Source organism: Zonotrichia albicollis, chromosome 9, assembly GCF_047830755.1.
Source record: "Zonotrichia albicollis isolate bZonAlb1 chromosome 9, bZonAlb1.hap1, whole genome shotgun sequence".
NCBI classification, from domain to species: Eukaryota; Metazoa; Chordata; class Aves; order Passeriformes; family Passerellidae; genus Zonotrichia; species Zonotrichia albicollis.
The window spans coordinates 29,714,976-29,733,379 of NC_133827.1; the positions used below are offsets into that span (position 1 = coordinate 29,714,976).

Below are 18,404 nucleotides of genomic sequence, written 5' to 3' on the forward strand. Positions count from 1 at the left end.
CTTTTATTCTGCATAAATCCTTGTCTTGATCCAGAATTATTTCCAGTAAGCCAAAGTAGTAATTTTTGTTTCATGACAAACATCTCTTAGTCCAAGTTCCAGAAGCTTGTTTTTCAGTGACAGGGAGATATTGAACATCATGACCTGTTCTCATTTTCCTCATTTGATAACAAATACCAGTTTCTTCAAACATGAGAGAAGTTTCAGCAATTTACCTAATTCAGAAAATACACTGGGACAAAAACAGCATTAATTAAAAACTGTATGAATCAAAACCAAGCAAAATCCCAAACTTCACATATTCTGTTCTAAGCCTTCCAGTGAGAAAACAAAGTCAAATGTGAGCAACGTACTGAACAAGACAAGAGGCAGCTTTGCTAAGGTAGGAAAATCTTTGGCAGCAAACCAAGAGGAAAATATTCCCCAACTCTTCTAGAAGCTGCATAGTAGTAAAAGTCAGCTAACCACAACAGGGAAGGAACATCACCTTTCACTATGAAACTTCTCAGGGTGAGGTAGGAGTACTATGGAGTTTTAAGGGGAGAAAATAGTAATTTTATATCAATATTTAAAGACTCTATGTTCCATATTTTAATTATTATTTTATCTGGCCAGGCTCTTGGACCAGATTTCCTGATGACATTTGCACAAAAGCAGCAGCTGAGCTGCTCCATGGCTGGAGTCCTTAGTCACAGCACATCATGGGTGTGACATACAGGCTGCAGAATACAGCACTGGCCTTGGGATGGCTTTTCTACCTTTCTATGAAGCACTACTACAGCAACATTTCCATATCAAAATACTTTTCTTTTTTTTTCCCCAGAAAATGTTTTAAATAATTCACAGAAAATGTAAGGAATTCAGGTAGCTGTGATGTTTCAGAAGGAAGTGGATCAAAGCATGGTCTCCCCTTTACTCCTCCTTCACCCCTTCTTAGTAGATCTGATTTCAGGGTTGCAAGCTGAGAAGTGCACCTGCAAAACTGGACCTGCTCAGTCCCAGTATTTGTGTATTACTACCTAGTTTTACAAATTGTTTCAAATCAAGTTGGTATAAGGAATATTTTCTCTCTATTGTGCTTTACCAAGCAAAAAAAGGAAATCATTTAAACATCTGGAGTTGCCTGGGTGTAATACAGAAGAATATGGATAGTGAATTTAAAACAGTTATCTTATCTGTGATGCCTAATATTTCCATGTGTGCAGGCAAAAGTACTTCCCAAGAATGGTGCACTTTATGCTCTGAAGCTTGCTTCTCTTTTGCTTCATTGAGGCTCTTTTCATACAAGTTTAACAGACATTTGTCTTACTGAATTTATTTTCAGATGAATTCATGGAAATGAAATTTGTCTATGGTGACAGGATTAAATTTTTTGCACTCTGTGTTTTCCTTTGTTCCATGAAACCTACTGTTTACTAAAAATAGCAAATTATTGATTCTTTAAAAAGTCTACTGTTACCTTTTGTAGTTGAACTCCTTCTTTGAATAAAAGGAACCTAGGAAAAAATCCTCAGTCAGATTTTAATAAGGCTGTCCAAGTAGAGATTATTAGTCCAATTAATTGCTTTGAGAAGAGTTTTATGAATACTCTTGATCAATTAATAACAGTTTAATAACTGTTTAAGTCTGTTTAAGAAGGAATGTATTTTTACATGAACAAATTGATGTGCAGAATTTATTTGAACTTTTTTGTTTGGTATTTTAACATGCTTCTTTTGGTGCGGCTTTTTTTTGTTTGTTTTCTTTTTTAGTATGTTTTCTGAAACTCCTCTAGAAAGTAAGAAGGGAAATAATTGCATTGGTCTTTTCATGTCTGTTTTGTTGGGAAGGATGCCAGAGAATTAGCCAAAGTTTTATTTGATTATAGTAGAGTTCTACTTTCATCTGTAGCTTGTGAATTTGGGTTATTTCAGTAGATGTGAACAGAAAACTTTATTAATTTCCAAATAGTCTTGTTTTTCTGAAATGGTAGGACTCCCTGACCTTTGCTCAGGTATAACACCAGTTGATATAACCTGTTTCTCAGCAAAGGGCACTGGATTTCAAAATCATCCAGAGCTGAAGGATCTGTCTAAGCACTAGGCTTCAGATTCATCAAGCCTGCAGATAAAATACAAGCTATGCAGGAGAAAAATGTTCATAATTTATATCACCCATGAGGGCCATCACATACAAAAAGCAAAACAGAACAGTAAATTACCCACCAATCTGTAAAAAGAAATTTCAGTTAGGCCCAAGGGTGGAATCAAGCTGCTCAGTCCACTGTCTTCCTTGAACATTTCCTGTTGATGTTTTTGATGCATCCTGGACTCTCCTGATAACTCTCATCTGCCTTTGCTTCCACTCGTGGTGATCCTGCTGTGCTTGGTTAACACCAACAGAGCATCACTATCTGGATCATATTTAGTGGGATGAAATGGAGATCCATCTGTCAGTCTAAATCCTTCTGTAAAAACTGGAGGTGGATGAGTGCACACTGACAGTCTGATTTACCCTCAGCCCCTGCAGAGCCCAGGATGGGAATTAGGGGAATACTGAGGAAGACAACATGCTAATAGTCTGAATTACACACCCTGGAGAGGCCTCAGCAGTGGGCAGACACTCCTGGGTCTTGTTACAGAGTAATTCTAGCACCACCTCAGCAGCATCTGGTTCTGGCATTGTTGGAGATATTTGTAGGTGAGAATGATGTGCTGATCTACCCCAGAAGAGAAACTCCTAAACCCATCAGATAGAACCTGCACAAAGATGGGAGACAAAACTGGCTTCTAATAGTAACAGAACCGAGTGTCTATGCACTCCTGTACTTTCCTGAAGCAGGAACTTTTTGCTGCAGTTATGATCTCACTTCACACCACATGCTGATCTCAGTGCCTTAAATTTGTAAGGAGGAGAGCCTTATCCTTCTGAGTGCCTTTGAGCTGTCACTGAGTCCTGCCATGGCCCTGCCAGCCTCCCAGAGATCATGGCATAGGAATGATCTCAAGTATGAGAACTGGCCACAGTCTTGTACACAACAGAAAGCTCAGCCCATGGACCAGCTGATTGAGCACATGTCCATAACCAATGGCTGTGAGGTCAGTCTTTCTCATTGCTTTATTAAACATCTTCTCTCTGTTTGGCACTAAATAGATTCTCAGGGCTTGGTTTCTGGGAATTCTGGTTCTGCAAATACCTTTATTCACTGCTTCTATTTTAGTCTATTTCACACATTTTTTTCAATTTGGATACATATTATATATTCAACTTCTAGTTGGGGTAATAAAACACTTTCTAAACCCTAAGCAAGCTGTTCATGGATCATACAATGAAGCTGCAATACTACAGTCAATCCTGATTCCTAGAAGCCAATAGTAAAAATATGATACTTATTTCTCAGGAGATACATTGGCAAGAATTCACTGACTCTAGAAAAGAACAAGTTACAATTTCATATATTTCTCCCCTGACAAGTCAATAACAAAAGTACAAACACATCCCAAAGTCATGAGTGCTCCCTCTTTTTTTGCTCCATACCCTTGATCCCATCACTTCCATTCTTTTATCTTCTTATCCAGTACCTGCTCGCCTATTAAGTAGCATCTGCAAATGTGAAAAAAAATTTAAAGAGAAGATACCTACACATAGCGACCAAAACAGTAGGATATGAGCATGTCCCAGGGCCCTAAAGTTGAAAAAGCCTTTGATGAATTAAAAGAATATTAATAATATATAAATAAAGTACCAAGAAAGCTTGGATCATATGCTGGGTAGCAGCTTCTGCTGATCCTGGCCTCTTCAAAGTACTCTCAAAGGTCTTCAGAATATATTCAATAGTTTTACTCTTCAAAACCAAGGTTAGAATATATTACCCTAACAAATAAATGATCATAAGAGGGTTCCATACATCAAATACATGTGCCTGGTCTGGGGCACATGCTAGGAATTTGCTACATAACACACATAAGCAGGGTTAAGATTTGCACACTGCTTATCTTTTGGAACATATTAAATATTAAAGAATATTAAGAAGATAAATTTGTCAATCAGGGATTGTAAGAACTGACTATATTTTGTGACTAAAAAATGGTAGACTTTTTAAAAATGTAGATCAACAAACTACTGGATTCAGGAAATCTCTTATCTACAGAAAATCCTATGAAAACAGACCTTATTTATCCTCAGACTTTTGGACTCAGTTTGATAAAAATGGGATGAAAGGCTTCGTAGGATAAAGGATGCTTCTGAAATGCTAACATTGATATGTATTTTTTCCTTTTATCAGTCTGTGGTTAGCCTTCATATGCTTTTCAAAGTGGAGTACCAGAGTAATTCTATTCCAAAAACTGAAATAAGAAATTACTACAAAGATGAATTTCACTGGAATGTAGCCAGTTATTTAGAGGGAATATTCTTTGTGAGTGACAGCATCATACGAGGCTGTATTTTTAATCATCTAAAAAACAAACAACTACAACAAAATTGCAATTGCTGACACTGTTTTTAGCCTCAGTTATGGTAAGTATAAGACAAAATGCCTGTCCTGAAGGAAATTACCACACATTCTCCTTTTGGATTTTATTTCCTTGATTACAAAAACTTAATTTTTCCTTCTGAATCTATTCAGATATAGGTAATGCTCTGCTCTCTGTGATAGGCCAAGGCTCACTCAACCATGGCCAGCTGATGATGTTGGCTTGTAATCAGAGGCTAAAAAGAACAGATGGCTTAACCAAATCTGATTTGCTCTTTTATTTATCCTTATGCTGCCCCTTTATCCAGTATATATACAAGTATTAAACATTTATACTATACAGTTAGAAGAACATGACAATGTTTAGAGCTAATTTATGAACTAACCTGACAAATATCCATCCTGAGATGCAAAATAAATCACTTAAGTAGGATTCCAGGTCAGTGTTTTTTTCTGATGTAGTCCGGGATGGAAACTGCAAAAACTGCTACTACAAATTCTGGTTTTCAGAGATGCTTGCCAACTCAGTAGTCAATGCTGCATCACTAATTGTTTGAAGATAAAAACCCCAAACATAAAACCAAAAAACTCCCCATCATCTCCAACTGCATGAGTAAGGAAGCAATTTATTAAAAGTAAACTCAGACTTTGAAATCTGGCAATTTCTATTTCCAAAATGCTTCTCAACAGGGAATGGTGACATCTGCAAATTGCTTGATTACTTCTCATGATCATTTATTCATTGCAAGTTCTGTGCTTGATCATCTCCACATTATTGTGTTTGCAATTGTCTTTATGGGATCAGACCCTTTTATTTGATATCTGTAGTGATGATCTCATCATCATAAAATTAAAACTTCTGGAGACTGTGCAGTATTGTTTTGACACTGTCAGAACAGCTCCTGGTGCCATCTGTCTTCAGAGGCTTGTCTCTCAGTAAGATTATTACTGGGCAAGAGCTTGCGGTGCTACAAATAAGGCCATTAGTTGCAATCTAAGTTTAAATTCTATGGTTTGGCAAAGACAGTTTTCAATAAGTAGGCCCAGTAGACTTTTTGACTCTCCTTTTAGGCAAGTATTAATAATGGGTCATATTTATATGCATGAACATTGATTTAAAATTATATTTCTACCTATTCTGTACCTATACTTTAGTGAACTGACTCCAGAGAACCTTATAAAAAATTAGGTGTCAAGTCTGATGCCACATTCTTAAAATGCTCAATGACAATTAAATTTTCTGTACCTTGAAACTGTAACTACGTCTTTTAATCTGAGATGAATGATAATATTTTTCTTAATAAATTTTCACATATGTGTAATACACAGCAGAGTTTATTTCTGTCTGAACTCCTTTAATTTGCCAGGTTACTTAGGCATAACAGGAGACAGAACTGAGTTCGTAAATTCCATTTTTTATTTATTTGTTCACTGATTCATTTAAAGGCTCCCTGTCGAAAACATCAGTCATATCAGGACACAGCAGCAACAGACAATTAATGTTGCATTCAATGCCAAGTACTCATTAATGAAAGCTAAACAGATGCAAGTGCACTGCTGCAAACACATCACTGTTCTTCAGCATAGGCACAACATGAAAGTTAAAAATGCTTTAGCATGAATACATTTCATTTGATCTTCTTAGTAAATTCCACAGTATTGCTTAACCTGTAAGATATTTACCTCTGATCCACACATGATGAAATTAGAGAATGCACAAGAATCAACAGCTGTATCACATGCAGTACAGGTACAACCCTACTGCTACTAGAAATTTCTGTTCTTTCAGTTCTGCAGACGCCTGACAAATTTCAGTGAAGTGAGCACAGAACCAGTTCAGTGCTTTCCTTCTCCGTTGGGGGGGGGGGGGGAAAGCTTATTGGTATATCCCAATTGGTAGATTCCTCTTTGACAATAATATGTCAAAGTCAAATGTATATTATTAATGAAGAGCAACACTGTGATTAAGACCAGGCACACTGCAACAACATCTGATGGACATCTACCATTACATGAAGCAACAACAAAATATTATAAAGTTTGCAATTCAGCAACCACCTTATTAAAAAATATCTAAGTTTACATAAAACAGAAAATAAAATAGTAAATTAAATTCACTTTGTCATATCAAGAGTTTCCCAGCTCAAATAGCAAGATTCTTCAGCCAGGCCTCTGTGAGACTTTCAGCTATTTTCACAGGTGTAGAGGAAAACATGCGCTATAAATAGTATGCAAATAAAACAAGGCCAAAAGAGTAAACTATCAGTTGATCAGTGGGTTGTTCTGTGTATAACTGATAAAAAGAAGGACAAAACAAGTTATAAAAGCAGCACAAAAGAACAGAAGGCCTGTTTGAGAAAATGTGGGCACTCTTGGTTCTCATAGGTGCTGCATCTGTTTCTGCTCACCTGCAGGATCTTTCCTTTGATGGGTAAGAACAGACATCAAGTTTTATATCTGTGATTTCTTCTCCAATGATCAAAAGGCTTTCAACTGTTTCAAACTGAATCTTTTTCGCCCCTTACAGGCAGAAGGTGTTCCGTGTGATTCCACAGAATGATGAGCAGGTGGAAATCCTCAATTTCCTTGCCAGAATCATGGAGGTAAAGGACTTGGGGAAGTGGTTATATTGTAGTTGAAATAAATATTTCTCCATTTGCTCAAATAACAGATTTTTTTTAATTGTGCTACTGAATTAGAGACTCAATCTTGATTTCATTCAAGTCAGCTGTATTGTTTCTTTGGAAGGAATAGGACAAGGTGATAAAACTAGAGCTCTACAAAACATTCAAATACCTTCCAAGAAAGTCTGGTTTACCCAATCTGAATGTCAAAGCGCCCACCAGAATTTGTTAATAGAAAAAATAATTCTTAAATGCTGTATTCAGTGTGAGGTGCTTTCAAGAATGTGTTAGATAAATCATAGAAATTCCAACTACCAGAACTTTTACTATTACAGGCGAAACATTTTCCTCCTGTAAATAATCTAAAAATTTATACTGCCAGCAAAATGAATTTTCCTTTGGCTTCTAGTCTCTCATGTTATCTTTTCTTCTGTTGACTTTCCTTTAAAGCTTCCTTTCTCTCTAAGCTGCAAGTTTCTCACTGACCTTGATGTAGATATATGATGACACAATGACACGATGAAAAACAACAAAGACAGCAAATGTGTTTTCAATATTTCTCTTCAGCTTTGATGTTGTAAAATAGCTGTTGGTCAAAAAGACACCATTAGCTGTAGGATGAAAGGATGGTATTTTTAATGAAGTACAGATGTGGAGACCTATCATCAACAGGCTACTACAGCATGCTGGAACAGTTTTCTGTAGAACAACATACTATTGAAATGGTGCTGCCAATATTAAGGAAATTAATACATACCATGCTTGCTTTTAAGTGTGAAGTATCAAAGGATTGTTTGTTTTCTTTTTCTTTTAAGAAAAGATCCCTGGACTATCATTGTTATACAAAGCAGTCAGTCAGGACTGATGTAATTGTATATTCTGGAACAATCACCTAATTTGATGACACATAATCATGAATAACCAACCCAAATTTCTTTTACCTTTGTGAGATGAAAGGGTGAAAAGGCATCGGGCTGGCAAATCATCTCTGTTTCCATTGGCCTTCAACAGAGCACTAAATCCAGAGGCCTGGATGCTTACTTCAGCAAAAATAACCGAAGTAGTAATAACACTGTTGTTTGTCTGCTTGGAATGAAACATCTTCAAAGGCACAGGTTCCTCATATCAACTTCAGTGATCTCTTTTAAAAGCCCTCTTACAGACAACAGTCTTTTTCAGATGATTTATGTAAAATATTCATACAGTTCACACCTGATGTTGAGTTAATTTCTCTCTAACATTTGTAGGCAAAAAACTGAGAAAAAAATGAAAGAAGCTGTAAAAATGAAAGAAAATATAAATATAGTTATTAATATAATACAATTATAGAAATTTATATAGTAATAAATAATATATATTGTTATACATGTATAAATAATATATATTTATTATAATAAATGTAGATATAGTTGTGTAAAATAACTATATATTAAACATATACAAAAATTTAAATATAGTTATAATATTCACAATTCTGTATGAATGCAGAGGCTGTAGACAATTTGTGGAATTGTTGCTGTCATCTCCAGAATTCTGCCATATAAAATGCAAGGCCTTTAGAAAATCTTAATCCATTTCCAGTTAAAATTTAGGTTGCTACTTGTGGGAAGCAATGCTGAATCAGTGTAATAGGATAGGCACGAAATTCAGTATATTAATCACAACCTCACCAGCACACATACACCAATCTAAAAAATCACAGCCACATGCATGTATTTACTTGTTTATGTCTTCATTTGCTCTTCTTTCAGGTTGACTTTTGGCAGCCAGACTCTGTCACACTGGTAAGGCCAAAAATGCAAGTTGATTTCCGAGTTGAAGCTGAGAAGACTTTTAAGGTTGAAGATCTTCTGAAAGAAAGTGGAATGGAATATCAGTAAGTTTGTTCTGACTATACTTTGAATAGAAGGGGACTAAATACCATGGAGGATGTGTTTGAGCTTTTCATAATGGTCAACTGATTTTCCTGTTACAAACTTCATCCCTCCTATGGATACCTCTACTGGGTTCAGATTTTCTTTGACAGTTCAAGTGGACTGTAACTACTCCGCATTGATGGGGTGAGATGAAATGTTGATAGAGACAAGAGACAGGAAACAGAGATGCAGCAACAGAAATTTCCTTGAGGTGAAAGCTCACTGCAATACACAAGGCTGGAGTATGGATGGGGATTGAAATATTTCCTACTACAGACAACATGGAGCAAAGGTCTAGAAAGAGCCAGAAAATACACCAGATGAGGGAAATGGACAGGGAACTGAAGCCAGAAAATAAAATGATGAGCCCCAAGGCTACCATGAGCAGGTCCCCAGTGAGTTGCAGAACAATAGCTAGAGGGACAAAAAACCCCAACAGGTGACAGACAGAAGACAGGTGAAAGGCCAAGGAAGCATGGAAAACAGATTCCCAGGATAGCCTTGGGCTGACAGAAGTCAAATAGCAGATCCATGGCGAGGATGTCTCCAAAGAGAGAGCTCTATGACTGCAGCACAAGTGGAGAGAACAGAGCACACTACCACATTACACATCACTGGGAACAAAAGCTCTGTAGTGAGGAGCACTAATGGAAGAATAAGGAGAACGAGGAGTTGCCTGACCCCGTTCTTCACTTCATATCTTCCAATCACTGTGCAAGCATGAACTGAGGATGAGAAATTGACTTTGAGCTGGAGTGGAGTGGGGTTGTCTGTCTTAATTTCTCCTTTCACTCCACTTAAGTACTGCAGAATGGATTTGCCCAACTTCATTATCAGGCTTCTTTGATGTGTAAAGTATAGTCTGTCAACATCATGTACTCAGACACTGAAAGTCAGTAGTATTAGATCAAGTTTTCATTATTTCATTTGGCTGAGAGTAGAGTTTTTGTCTCTCAGCCCCACTGTTGAATCTAAAAACACTCTAGAATAAATGGTTTTCAATAATCCCACAGCGCACATACAGCACAGGAATGCCACAGAATCAGAATCCCACAGAAATTCAGTGGAATTTCCTCTTTAGCAAAGGACTTACTCTACATGTATTAGTTTTTCTGTAATATTCATTAACTGCTCCAGGTCTGTGCACAAATCTTTTGACTGCAATCAAAGGCCAGAATGTCTGGAAGCTGTCCCTGACAAACCAGTGGATTGTCCTTGTGACAAACCAAGCTGTTATAATCCTTTTGAAGTGCAGCTGCAGTGCCATGACATGATGTCACTTGCAATGTTTGTTCTGAAGGCTGCTGGTGCCTCACAAACTGGCCTCCTGTTCCTCTATCCAAATCACAAATGATCAAGGACGTATCCTGGCTGAATAAGATTTGTAAGAGTTGTAAGACAGGTGCTGGAAAAACAAGAGGACTTCAATTTTTGATATCCAAGGTTGAAATATAAGCAAAAGGTGCTCAAGAGTATAAGTGATAAGTTTTACCTCTGTATCAGCCCCAGGAAAAAATGGACTGGAGAGATCCAACCAATCCAGACTGGATGTTGAGGATTTTTTGCAATTCTGTGTTGTATTTAATAGCTCACCTTACATGCAATGAAGTAGTTTGGAGGATAGATAATGCCACCTGAACAGAGCTGTCAAACCACATCTAACATTTGGAAGCTTGGTTTTACAGGGAATTTCATCAGGCAAACATCTCTGGGTTGCTGCCTGGTTTGCCTGGAATTCCATCTGGCAAACATCTCTGGGTTGCTGGCAACATAGGATCAGCCTAGAGCTCATTTTGAGACACGCTCTGTCTCAGCATTGCCAATTTTCTGAAACCAAACTGTTGCCACCCTGGAGGTTTGTTAGTGGGGGGTGAGGCAGCTGCTAATTGGCAGGAGCCTGTTGCTCTCTGGTCCTTTTGAGGCAAGGTTGAGGCAGGAGGCATAAACTTGATATTAATATATCTTATTTCCAACCTGCCCACCTTTCCTTTCACAATCTGGGCACCCCAAATGCTGGGCAGGCCCTGAAATGTCTTACTTTCCTGCTGGATTGGTGTATGTTTCTCTTCACACTTTTCATGGTGCCTTCTTGCAGGGTTCTGATTGACAACCTGCAGGCTGCACTGGATGCCCAGTTTGACAGCCAAGCTCGTACTTCCAGCCACAGCTATGTGAAGTACAACAACTGGGACACGGTAAAGTCTAGAATTTACCACATTATCAGCTTGCTACCTTAGCTTCTGTAGCCAAAGGGCTTCCAGCCTTCCTCCCTTTTCCTCTTCTGCTCCATCCATTGACATGATAATGCCTCCAAACTCTCCTTCCTCTTCATTACTGAGCTAGTTTGTGTAACCTACTTTTATTTCCTCTACTTTGCTCCCAATGCTGCAAAGAAACTCTGGCAGAAATCCTATGACCAGGCTGAGATGCTTCACTATTTATTTCCTTTCCTTTTCACTACTTCTCCCATGTCCTTTGCTAAACAATTCTATTCCATTCCCTGTTTCAGTTCTAGCTCTTCATAAGACCCCTATCCTCCTTTTTTTCACAGCCATGCTCATTTTTCCTGACATGTAATCATGGTCAAGTTACTCTTCACATCTTTGCAGCGGCTCTGTGGAAATCTACAAATTGTATTAACTATTAGACCACATTAGATGCTCAGAAAGACTGTTCTGGCTTGAAATCTGCAAATTAATCAGTCTGGACCCAAGGAACAGAGATTTAGACTTAACCTCTTTATTAAACAGATAGCTGATTGGACTGCTGATATTGCTGCTCAGAACCCAGACCTTGTCTCTCGCAGTGTAATAGGGAACACATATGAAGGACGGCCAATGTACCTTCTCAAAGTAAGTGCCTCGATTTCTTCTCTTCCTCTATTTACATTAATGTATCATTCAAACATACAAGATAAACTTTTAGAGACACTACAGGAAATAATTCAACCATGCAGAGTAATCAAATAATTGGGGGAAGCTTATCAACATTAATAAAAATTAAATTATTAAGAGTATTTTTGTAACTTGATTATCATGCTCAGGTACAGTTGGGAGCACACCACAGATTTCCATTTAAACAAGGAATGACATATTTGTATAAATAGGTCAGCAAGCTGACTGATTTGTTCTGCATACAATTTATTTTGTTCAAGCCCTGGGGTATTGTTTTGTTTTTTGTTTTTTTTCCTAGCTGGGAAAAAGCGGTGCAAATAAGAAGGCCATCTTTATGGATTGTGGTTTCCATGCAAGAGAGTGGATCAGCCCTGCTTTCTGCCAGTGGTTTGTGAAAGAGGTCAGTAAGTGTAATGATGAAAAAATATTTTGCAAAACCTATGTTTAGGTTAAATGAGCAGCAAGAACTCAGAGCACTGCCTTTCTCCCTTTAAATACATGTCTGCTTATGCCTTCTTCTCACCTCAGAGGGTTAAGGTGTAACTACTTAAACCAGATCTTTGTGCTTGGACCTGTAATCTTTCATCAGCTTAAGACAATCTGAAATGTGTCTAAGAGGTACTGACAACTACAATGGCTGCTCAGTTTGCAAATTCTTTTTGCACCTGTAATCAGAGAAAGGTGAGAGAAAAGCAAATAGCTCAAGTAACACTATAAACATAGCCATGTTCTGCACACAGATATAAGGAATAAGAAAATTCAAGGGCACACCAGAAGGCACCTGAATGCACTCCAGAACAGCAGCATTGCCAGGTGGTGGGTTCCTTGCAACCAGCTTAATTCAGTAAGGCAACAGGGAGGATGGAAACCTACCCTGGGCTCAGCAATGAGGAAATATACCCAAGAAAGGAGGAAGACTATAAATGAAGCTCCCTAAGCTCCACTCAGGAAGAGGCAAATGCATATACATCCCTTTGCGCTACCACCTCAGGCTGTACAGAAAGGCACTAAAATATGGAACCATATTCAAGGGAGAGCTTCACAGGTAAAATTAGCTTCACTTCAGACTAGGATACTTTAGGTCTTGAATTAAACAATTTTATGTCCTTTATATTTTCTTTCTCACTACCAGTATAAAGCAGGTGGGGATTATTAAATGCTGCACAGACATCTTCACAGAGACAGGTATATTACTCCTCAGATGGAGGAGATTAATCAATTTAGCAGAGCAATTTAGTGACTGAATCTCAAATTTTGTAATAACTTCTGTTGGAAGTTTAAGAAAAAAACACCAACAAAACCAACCAACCAATAAATAAAACCACACCAGAAGCAGCAGCTGGAATCTAAAACCCAAGAAAAGGAAAGCCAATCTACATAAGCCAGCCATGCTGGCAGAGGCCTTGGTGGCAAGTATAATCTCAGTGTTATCAGACAGGCATGCAGTTCTGTGTAGGGAGCAGTGGAAATTGGAAGTGACATTTTGGTGGAGTCAATGGGAATATGATTTCATTAGTGCCTAATAAGGCTGCAGACAGTATGTGGTACCATTTTTCTCTCAGCAATTCACGTCACTGCAGCTGTCATTTTCACTGTCTGGTCACTTAATTCATGGGTGTACCTGACACCAGCAGTGCCTCTGCTCAGTGTGTCCACAGGCAGAAGTGCTTTAAAAGAGCAGACCTCTGAGTATCATCAGAATTTCACTTGGGAGTGCATCTAGAAATACAATTTTAAAAAAATAGAGAAAAACGTGAGCAAGGTGGATTGTTATAGGTATCTCAAAAGAGAAACCCACCCAGACATCAACAACAAAAAAACAAAACAAGCATAAAATAAAACCCAGGAAAAATTATTTCAAGTGATCTGAAACTGCTTTTCTAGATTTTATATCCCACCCTCCCACTTGTAAGTTACAGGACAAAAAATGCCTTTTTCCATTGCATTGCCCTGTGTTGCCCTTTATGCCTGTGTAAACAAAACATGGGTACAACACACTTAAAGCAAATTTCCATGATCATTGTACAGTCTCTCAACACTCATATGAATCTGTGAACAAGCATTGCAAGTGCCAGACCATGAACAATCAGGATATAGAGGATTTTGCAGGAATTCCTGTTTGTTATTCAATATCTGTGTCTGGAAAAGTGCAGGGAAAAATCTGTCTCCCTATGAATAAATGCATCCACAAATTTATGATTGGAAATGTGTTAGAGTGTTACTTAGAAATATTCTCTATAATTCTGGTCATTGAAAAAATTTCTGCACAATAGATACAAAAAATGGAAATAATGATTTCTCATTCTCACATAAATTAAACTCAAACCTTTAAGGTGTCAGGACACAGGAATATATGTGGACAGCAGTATTGTTCTGCCTGTAACCAAGAAGCTCGTAGATGGAAATCTCTTTCCAGTGATTTATTATTCTGTTCAAAATCAACATTCCTTCATCTTATAATTTATCTAGCAGTATAAGGTACTTTTCTAACAGCAGTGTGGTTTAAGTCAGTGCAAATCTAAGCACATGTCAGAACACAGGGGTGCCATCTCCTGTGCTGGAGTGGCCTGGATGAGTTTTTCTACCACATTCATTAACTCCTGACCCAGACCCAGGCCTTCACATGCACACAGGAGATGCACATCTATGAAGACATCATCAGCTTTTCCTACTTTTCTCCAAGTAGGCTGTGGAGACCTACGGAAAAGACTCTGCCATGACCACACTCCTGGACAAGCTGGACTTCTATGTTCTGCCTGTTGTTAACATCGATGGTTACGTTTACACTTGGACAAATGTAAGTACATTTTGCTTTCTTATTGTTGGAAAAGTCGACTGTCAGAACTGATTCCAAGTTTTCACCTGTGATTCTGTTACAGGACCGCATGTGGAGAAAGACGCGCTCTAAAAATTCCGGGACCTCTTGCATTGGGACAGATCCCAACAGGAATTTTGATGCTGGCTGGTGCAGTAAGTGTCTCCTAACGAGAACTGCAAGTAATTTCATATGAGTGCAATAGCCAATACACTTAACTATTGGATTTCCCCTACCTGATGCTCCAGCTTCAGCTTGAGTGAAGCATTGTGTTTAATGTAGCTTGTTTGATTTTTGGGAAGTTAAAGTTTTGGGAAAAAAAAAAGCCAAACTTTGGCTACTAGCATCATCAGCATAGTCACTTCTATGAACACATCTGCACACACATGTGCATGTATATACATATACGCATATAAACAGACACACAGCTATGAGTTCAGAACAGAAACCAAAGGAGCTTGCTTTCATTAAAAGCAGTCTCTTTTGAGTGGTTTCCACTTTGTTCCACAGAAGTGCCTTAGAAATGGAGAAGATATGCAAGGAGAGGACTGTTAACTATTGAAGCAAATCAATATCCCAAAACATTCCCATAATATGGGTATTTACATCCATATTCATGTTCTTCCTACTGTGTACACTGTAAAGGCCATATTTATTCATTGCTATGGGATGTTTCCCAGCATCTGAACTATGCCATAAAATATTCCTTCCTCTGATATGGCATGTGTATTAGCAGGATTTCCAAGGCTTACCTACAAACGTGGTGTAACATGACTCTCCTAACAATCTACTTCTTCATTAAGTACTCATTATATTCACCTTTCTTCTCAGCTCTTGGCGCCTCAGATTACGCCTGTTCTTCCACTTACTGTGGTTCTGCACCTGAATCTGAAAAGGAGACCAAGGCTTTGGCTGATTTTATTCGTGGACATCTTTCTACAATCAAGGCATACTTGACAATTCACTCCTATTCCCAGCTGCTACTGTTTCCTTATTCATACTCTTACAAATTGCCATCAAATTACCAGGAACTGGTAAGTCTCTTTGTAATTTTGACTTTATGAAAAGAATAAGCGAAAATCATCACTTGCTATTTAGGTACCTTTAACTTCAAGCAGTTTCTTTAACATCTGGAAAGAGTCCATATTACCAGTTTTTGAAAATATTTTAGTCTTAGCAAGAACAAGGGAAACTAATATAGTTTCAAGATAGCTGAAGCATCAGATGAACTTCAGAGCCTTATTTAATTTCCATGTGCACAATGAATTTGACACAAAAGCAGTTCTGTCTCCCAGTCATGCCATCCAGAAATCCACTCTGCTGTGCAGCACTGCCTCCAGAGGCTGCTGTGTGTGTACCTCTAATACTTTACATAAAAACACTATGGCCTGTAAACCAAGGTAGCAGCTTGACAGATTGTAATAACTATGAAATAACTCAACTGGTATCAACAGCAAGCAAGAATCTCACTCAACCACTTTCTACTGAGCCTAAGCTCTCACTGACGTAAAGTCAATGAGGCAGTTCTTGACTAAAATATAATTGAAAACAGATACAAAAGACATAAAAAGTTTCAGTTTTGAGGCCTTTTCCAAGGGGCCTGGATTTACACACAAGACATTTTATTTAGAAGAGGAGAGGATGAATGTGGTATTTTAAAGGACAATTCCTCTTTTATCAATTCCAGAAAAAAGCCACTCTAATGCCATTTAAGAGAGATTTTTTTTTGATCCTTAAAACCAGATAGAGAGTTTTAAACTATTAAATGTGTCTAAAAGCTGTAAACACTTCATAGGCCAAGAATCAACAATCATGAATAATAAAATTACTTCAGTTCTCTGGCATATTAGCAATTAGAATCTATTGGCAGGGAAAACAACACAGCAAGACAAAACAAACACATTTTGATTCCCCCTCTTTCCTCGATGCTGCCAAAAGTCCAAGGCAACAACAATGCGTGTTGCTGTGCTGTGCAGGTTTGACAGATTTATGAATACTCCCAAATACATGTCTTGGTTCTGAACAGAAATACAAACTGGGGCCAAGAGTGAAGTTTCTTGTTAGATTTTTTTTAAAGCCTAAAAGAGAAGATTAAATTAAAATGAAGATTTTGTTTTCTTAATTTATATCCCAGGAATTTTGTAATTGAAATTATTTCAGGGAGTGGTAGTAATATCTTGCCTTCATATTTTACAAAAGCTTCATAATTCACACATTACTGCTCAGTCTAAAGAAATAAACAGCACTAAACACTTGAATCTGCTTTGTTGTCAAGATCACAAAGTTCTTATTTGTGAAAAATTTGCATGAAGTTCTGCCCCATTTTTTGAATGAAGAGCACATGTGATGAAATGTAACTAAAAGTACAGTGTGTTTCACACAGTATTAAACAGAGAAAGTACAACTGGCAATTCATTACTAAAGCAATCTCTAGCAGAAAGAAAGAATCTATCTGCTTTGCTAGGTTTTAAAATTCTTAAACTAAAATTTTATATTGTTCTATTCTAATACACGTCTAAAAGTTCTGTCTAAATTTAGAATTTGGAGAAATGCTGAAGAATGAAAATCTGAACTTTTAATAGCTATTGTTTGGGCAAATAAAATAATCATAAATCTTTTCTTAAATGAAGAAGCAAAATTTATAGTGCCATTATCTTATCTTGGATGTTATTTTTACCCTGACAGATCTAATAAATTAAAGGAAATATAGCTGCAATTTCTTATCTCTTTTGGTGAGCAACAGGACATGTGTTTAAACAAAACCTCGCATGTCTGCTGCTCATTAATAACATTTTGTTCCATTGTATTTAATTAAAGGTAACATAATACCATGGGGCTTATGTTGCATTCCAGTGTCCGAGATACAGAAAGGTACAAAAATTGAGTAATTTGAGATTAAGGACACTAAGTCTGCAGAAGAGAAAGGTCCAGAGAATGCCTGGACCTTCCTTCCCGGAATATGTAGTGCACAGTGTGTCCTTGGGGCGCAAAAGACTTTTTCTGTTTACAGCCCCAAGAAATCAGCAGAAGGTCTAAAACTGCTTTGGTTTGTCAGATAGAACAGGGCACTCAGAGAACCTCTTCATGTTCCACTGCATTGCTCAGCAAATCAGAACAACACAAAGTTATTGTAACTGACTGAAAGCCAGGGATTAGAACTATCCGTCAACCATGCCTGGTCTTGGGGTGTAAAATGTGATGAAAGTCATGTATATCCATTCCTTGCCACAACCTCCCACTCTTCCCCTGAGATGCAAGAGGTTATAAATCCCACAGCTCTCAAGGATTTTCCCCAAATTTGTCTCCCTTTATTCCGGGTTGTTGTTTTGTGCCCCTAACCTAGGAGTTGCACAAAGTTTCCACTGTTATCCAAACAACAAAAATAAAAACACCCAAGACAGGAAAATCTAGGTCAGGAATTTCTCAGAAGTTACACAATATGCTTGTGATGACACCCTTAAAGAAATATGTCCTCCTTTTGGAGAACCACATTTTGTCTGCTTCGCAATCCTCTTGGCTCATTCTTTACCATACCCTGGCATATTGCCCTGAACACAGAATACAACTTGAATCCCTCTCCTACAGGGAACAGAAGCATTAGCTTTTCACAATAACAAAATATGCTTGGCATGACCACTATCTCTCCACACCCCAAAAAACTACTTTCATCTTTATTTTACTATTCACATTTTGTCTTCCTGC

The 18,404-nt window shown here is 37.8% G+C and overlaps 1 protein-coding gene and 1 long non-coding RNA gene across 4 annotated transcripts in view; one reads left to right on the forward strand and one right to left on the reverse strand.

Moving 5' to 3' along the window:
• LOC106629507 (uncharacterized) overlaps window positions 1-18,404 on the reverse strand; it is a 36,879-nt gene that overhangs the window by 5,047 nt on the left and 13,428 nt on the right. The window contains exons 1-3 of one of the 3 annotated variants that reach the window (XR_012581638.1): window positions 15,455-16,376; window positions 8,798-8,927; window positions 1-8,353 (exon numbers count right to left, since the gene is read on the reverse strand). This is a non-coding gene — a long non-coding RNA (uncharacterized LOC106629507). The other 2 variants (XR_012581639.1, XR_012581637.1) reach the window with 2 other exon arrangements.
• Window positions 6,751-18,404, forward strand: part of CPB1 (carboxypeptidase B1) — a 17,844-nt gene continuing 6,190 nt past the window's right edge. Inside the window, exons 1-9 of the mRNA XM_005489438.3 lie at window positions 6,751-6,884; window positions 6,981-7,056; window positions 8,829-8,953; window positions 11,089-11,188; window positions 11,744-11,845; window positions 12,186-12,287; window positions 14,574-14,684; window positions 14,767-14,857; window positions 15,534-15,736. Coding sequence (XP_005489495.1) covers window positions 6,814-6,884; window positions 6,981-7,056; window positions 8,829-8,953; window positions 11,089-11,188; window positions 11,744-11,845; window positions 12,186-12,287; window positions 14,574-14,684; window positions 14,767-14,857; window positions 15,534-15,736 — 981 coding nt within the window. The 5' untranslated portion in view covers window positions 6,751-6,813. The remainder of the gene's footprint in view (window positions 6,885-6,980; window positions 7,057-8,828; window positions 8,954-11,088; window positions 11,189-11,743; window positions 11,846-12,185; window positions 12,288-14,573; window positions 14,685-14,766; window positions 14,858-15,533; window positions 15,737-18,404) is intronic.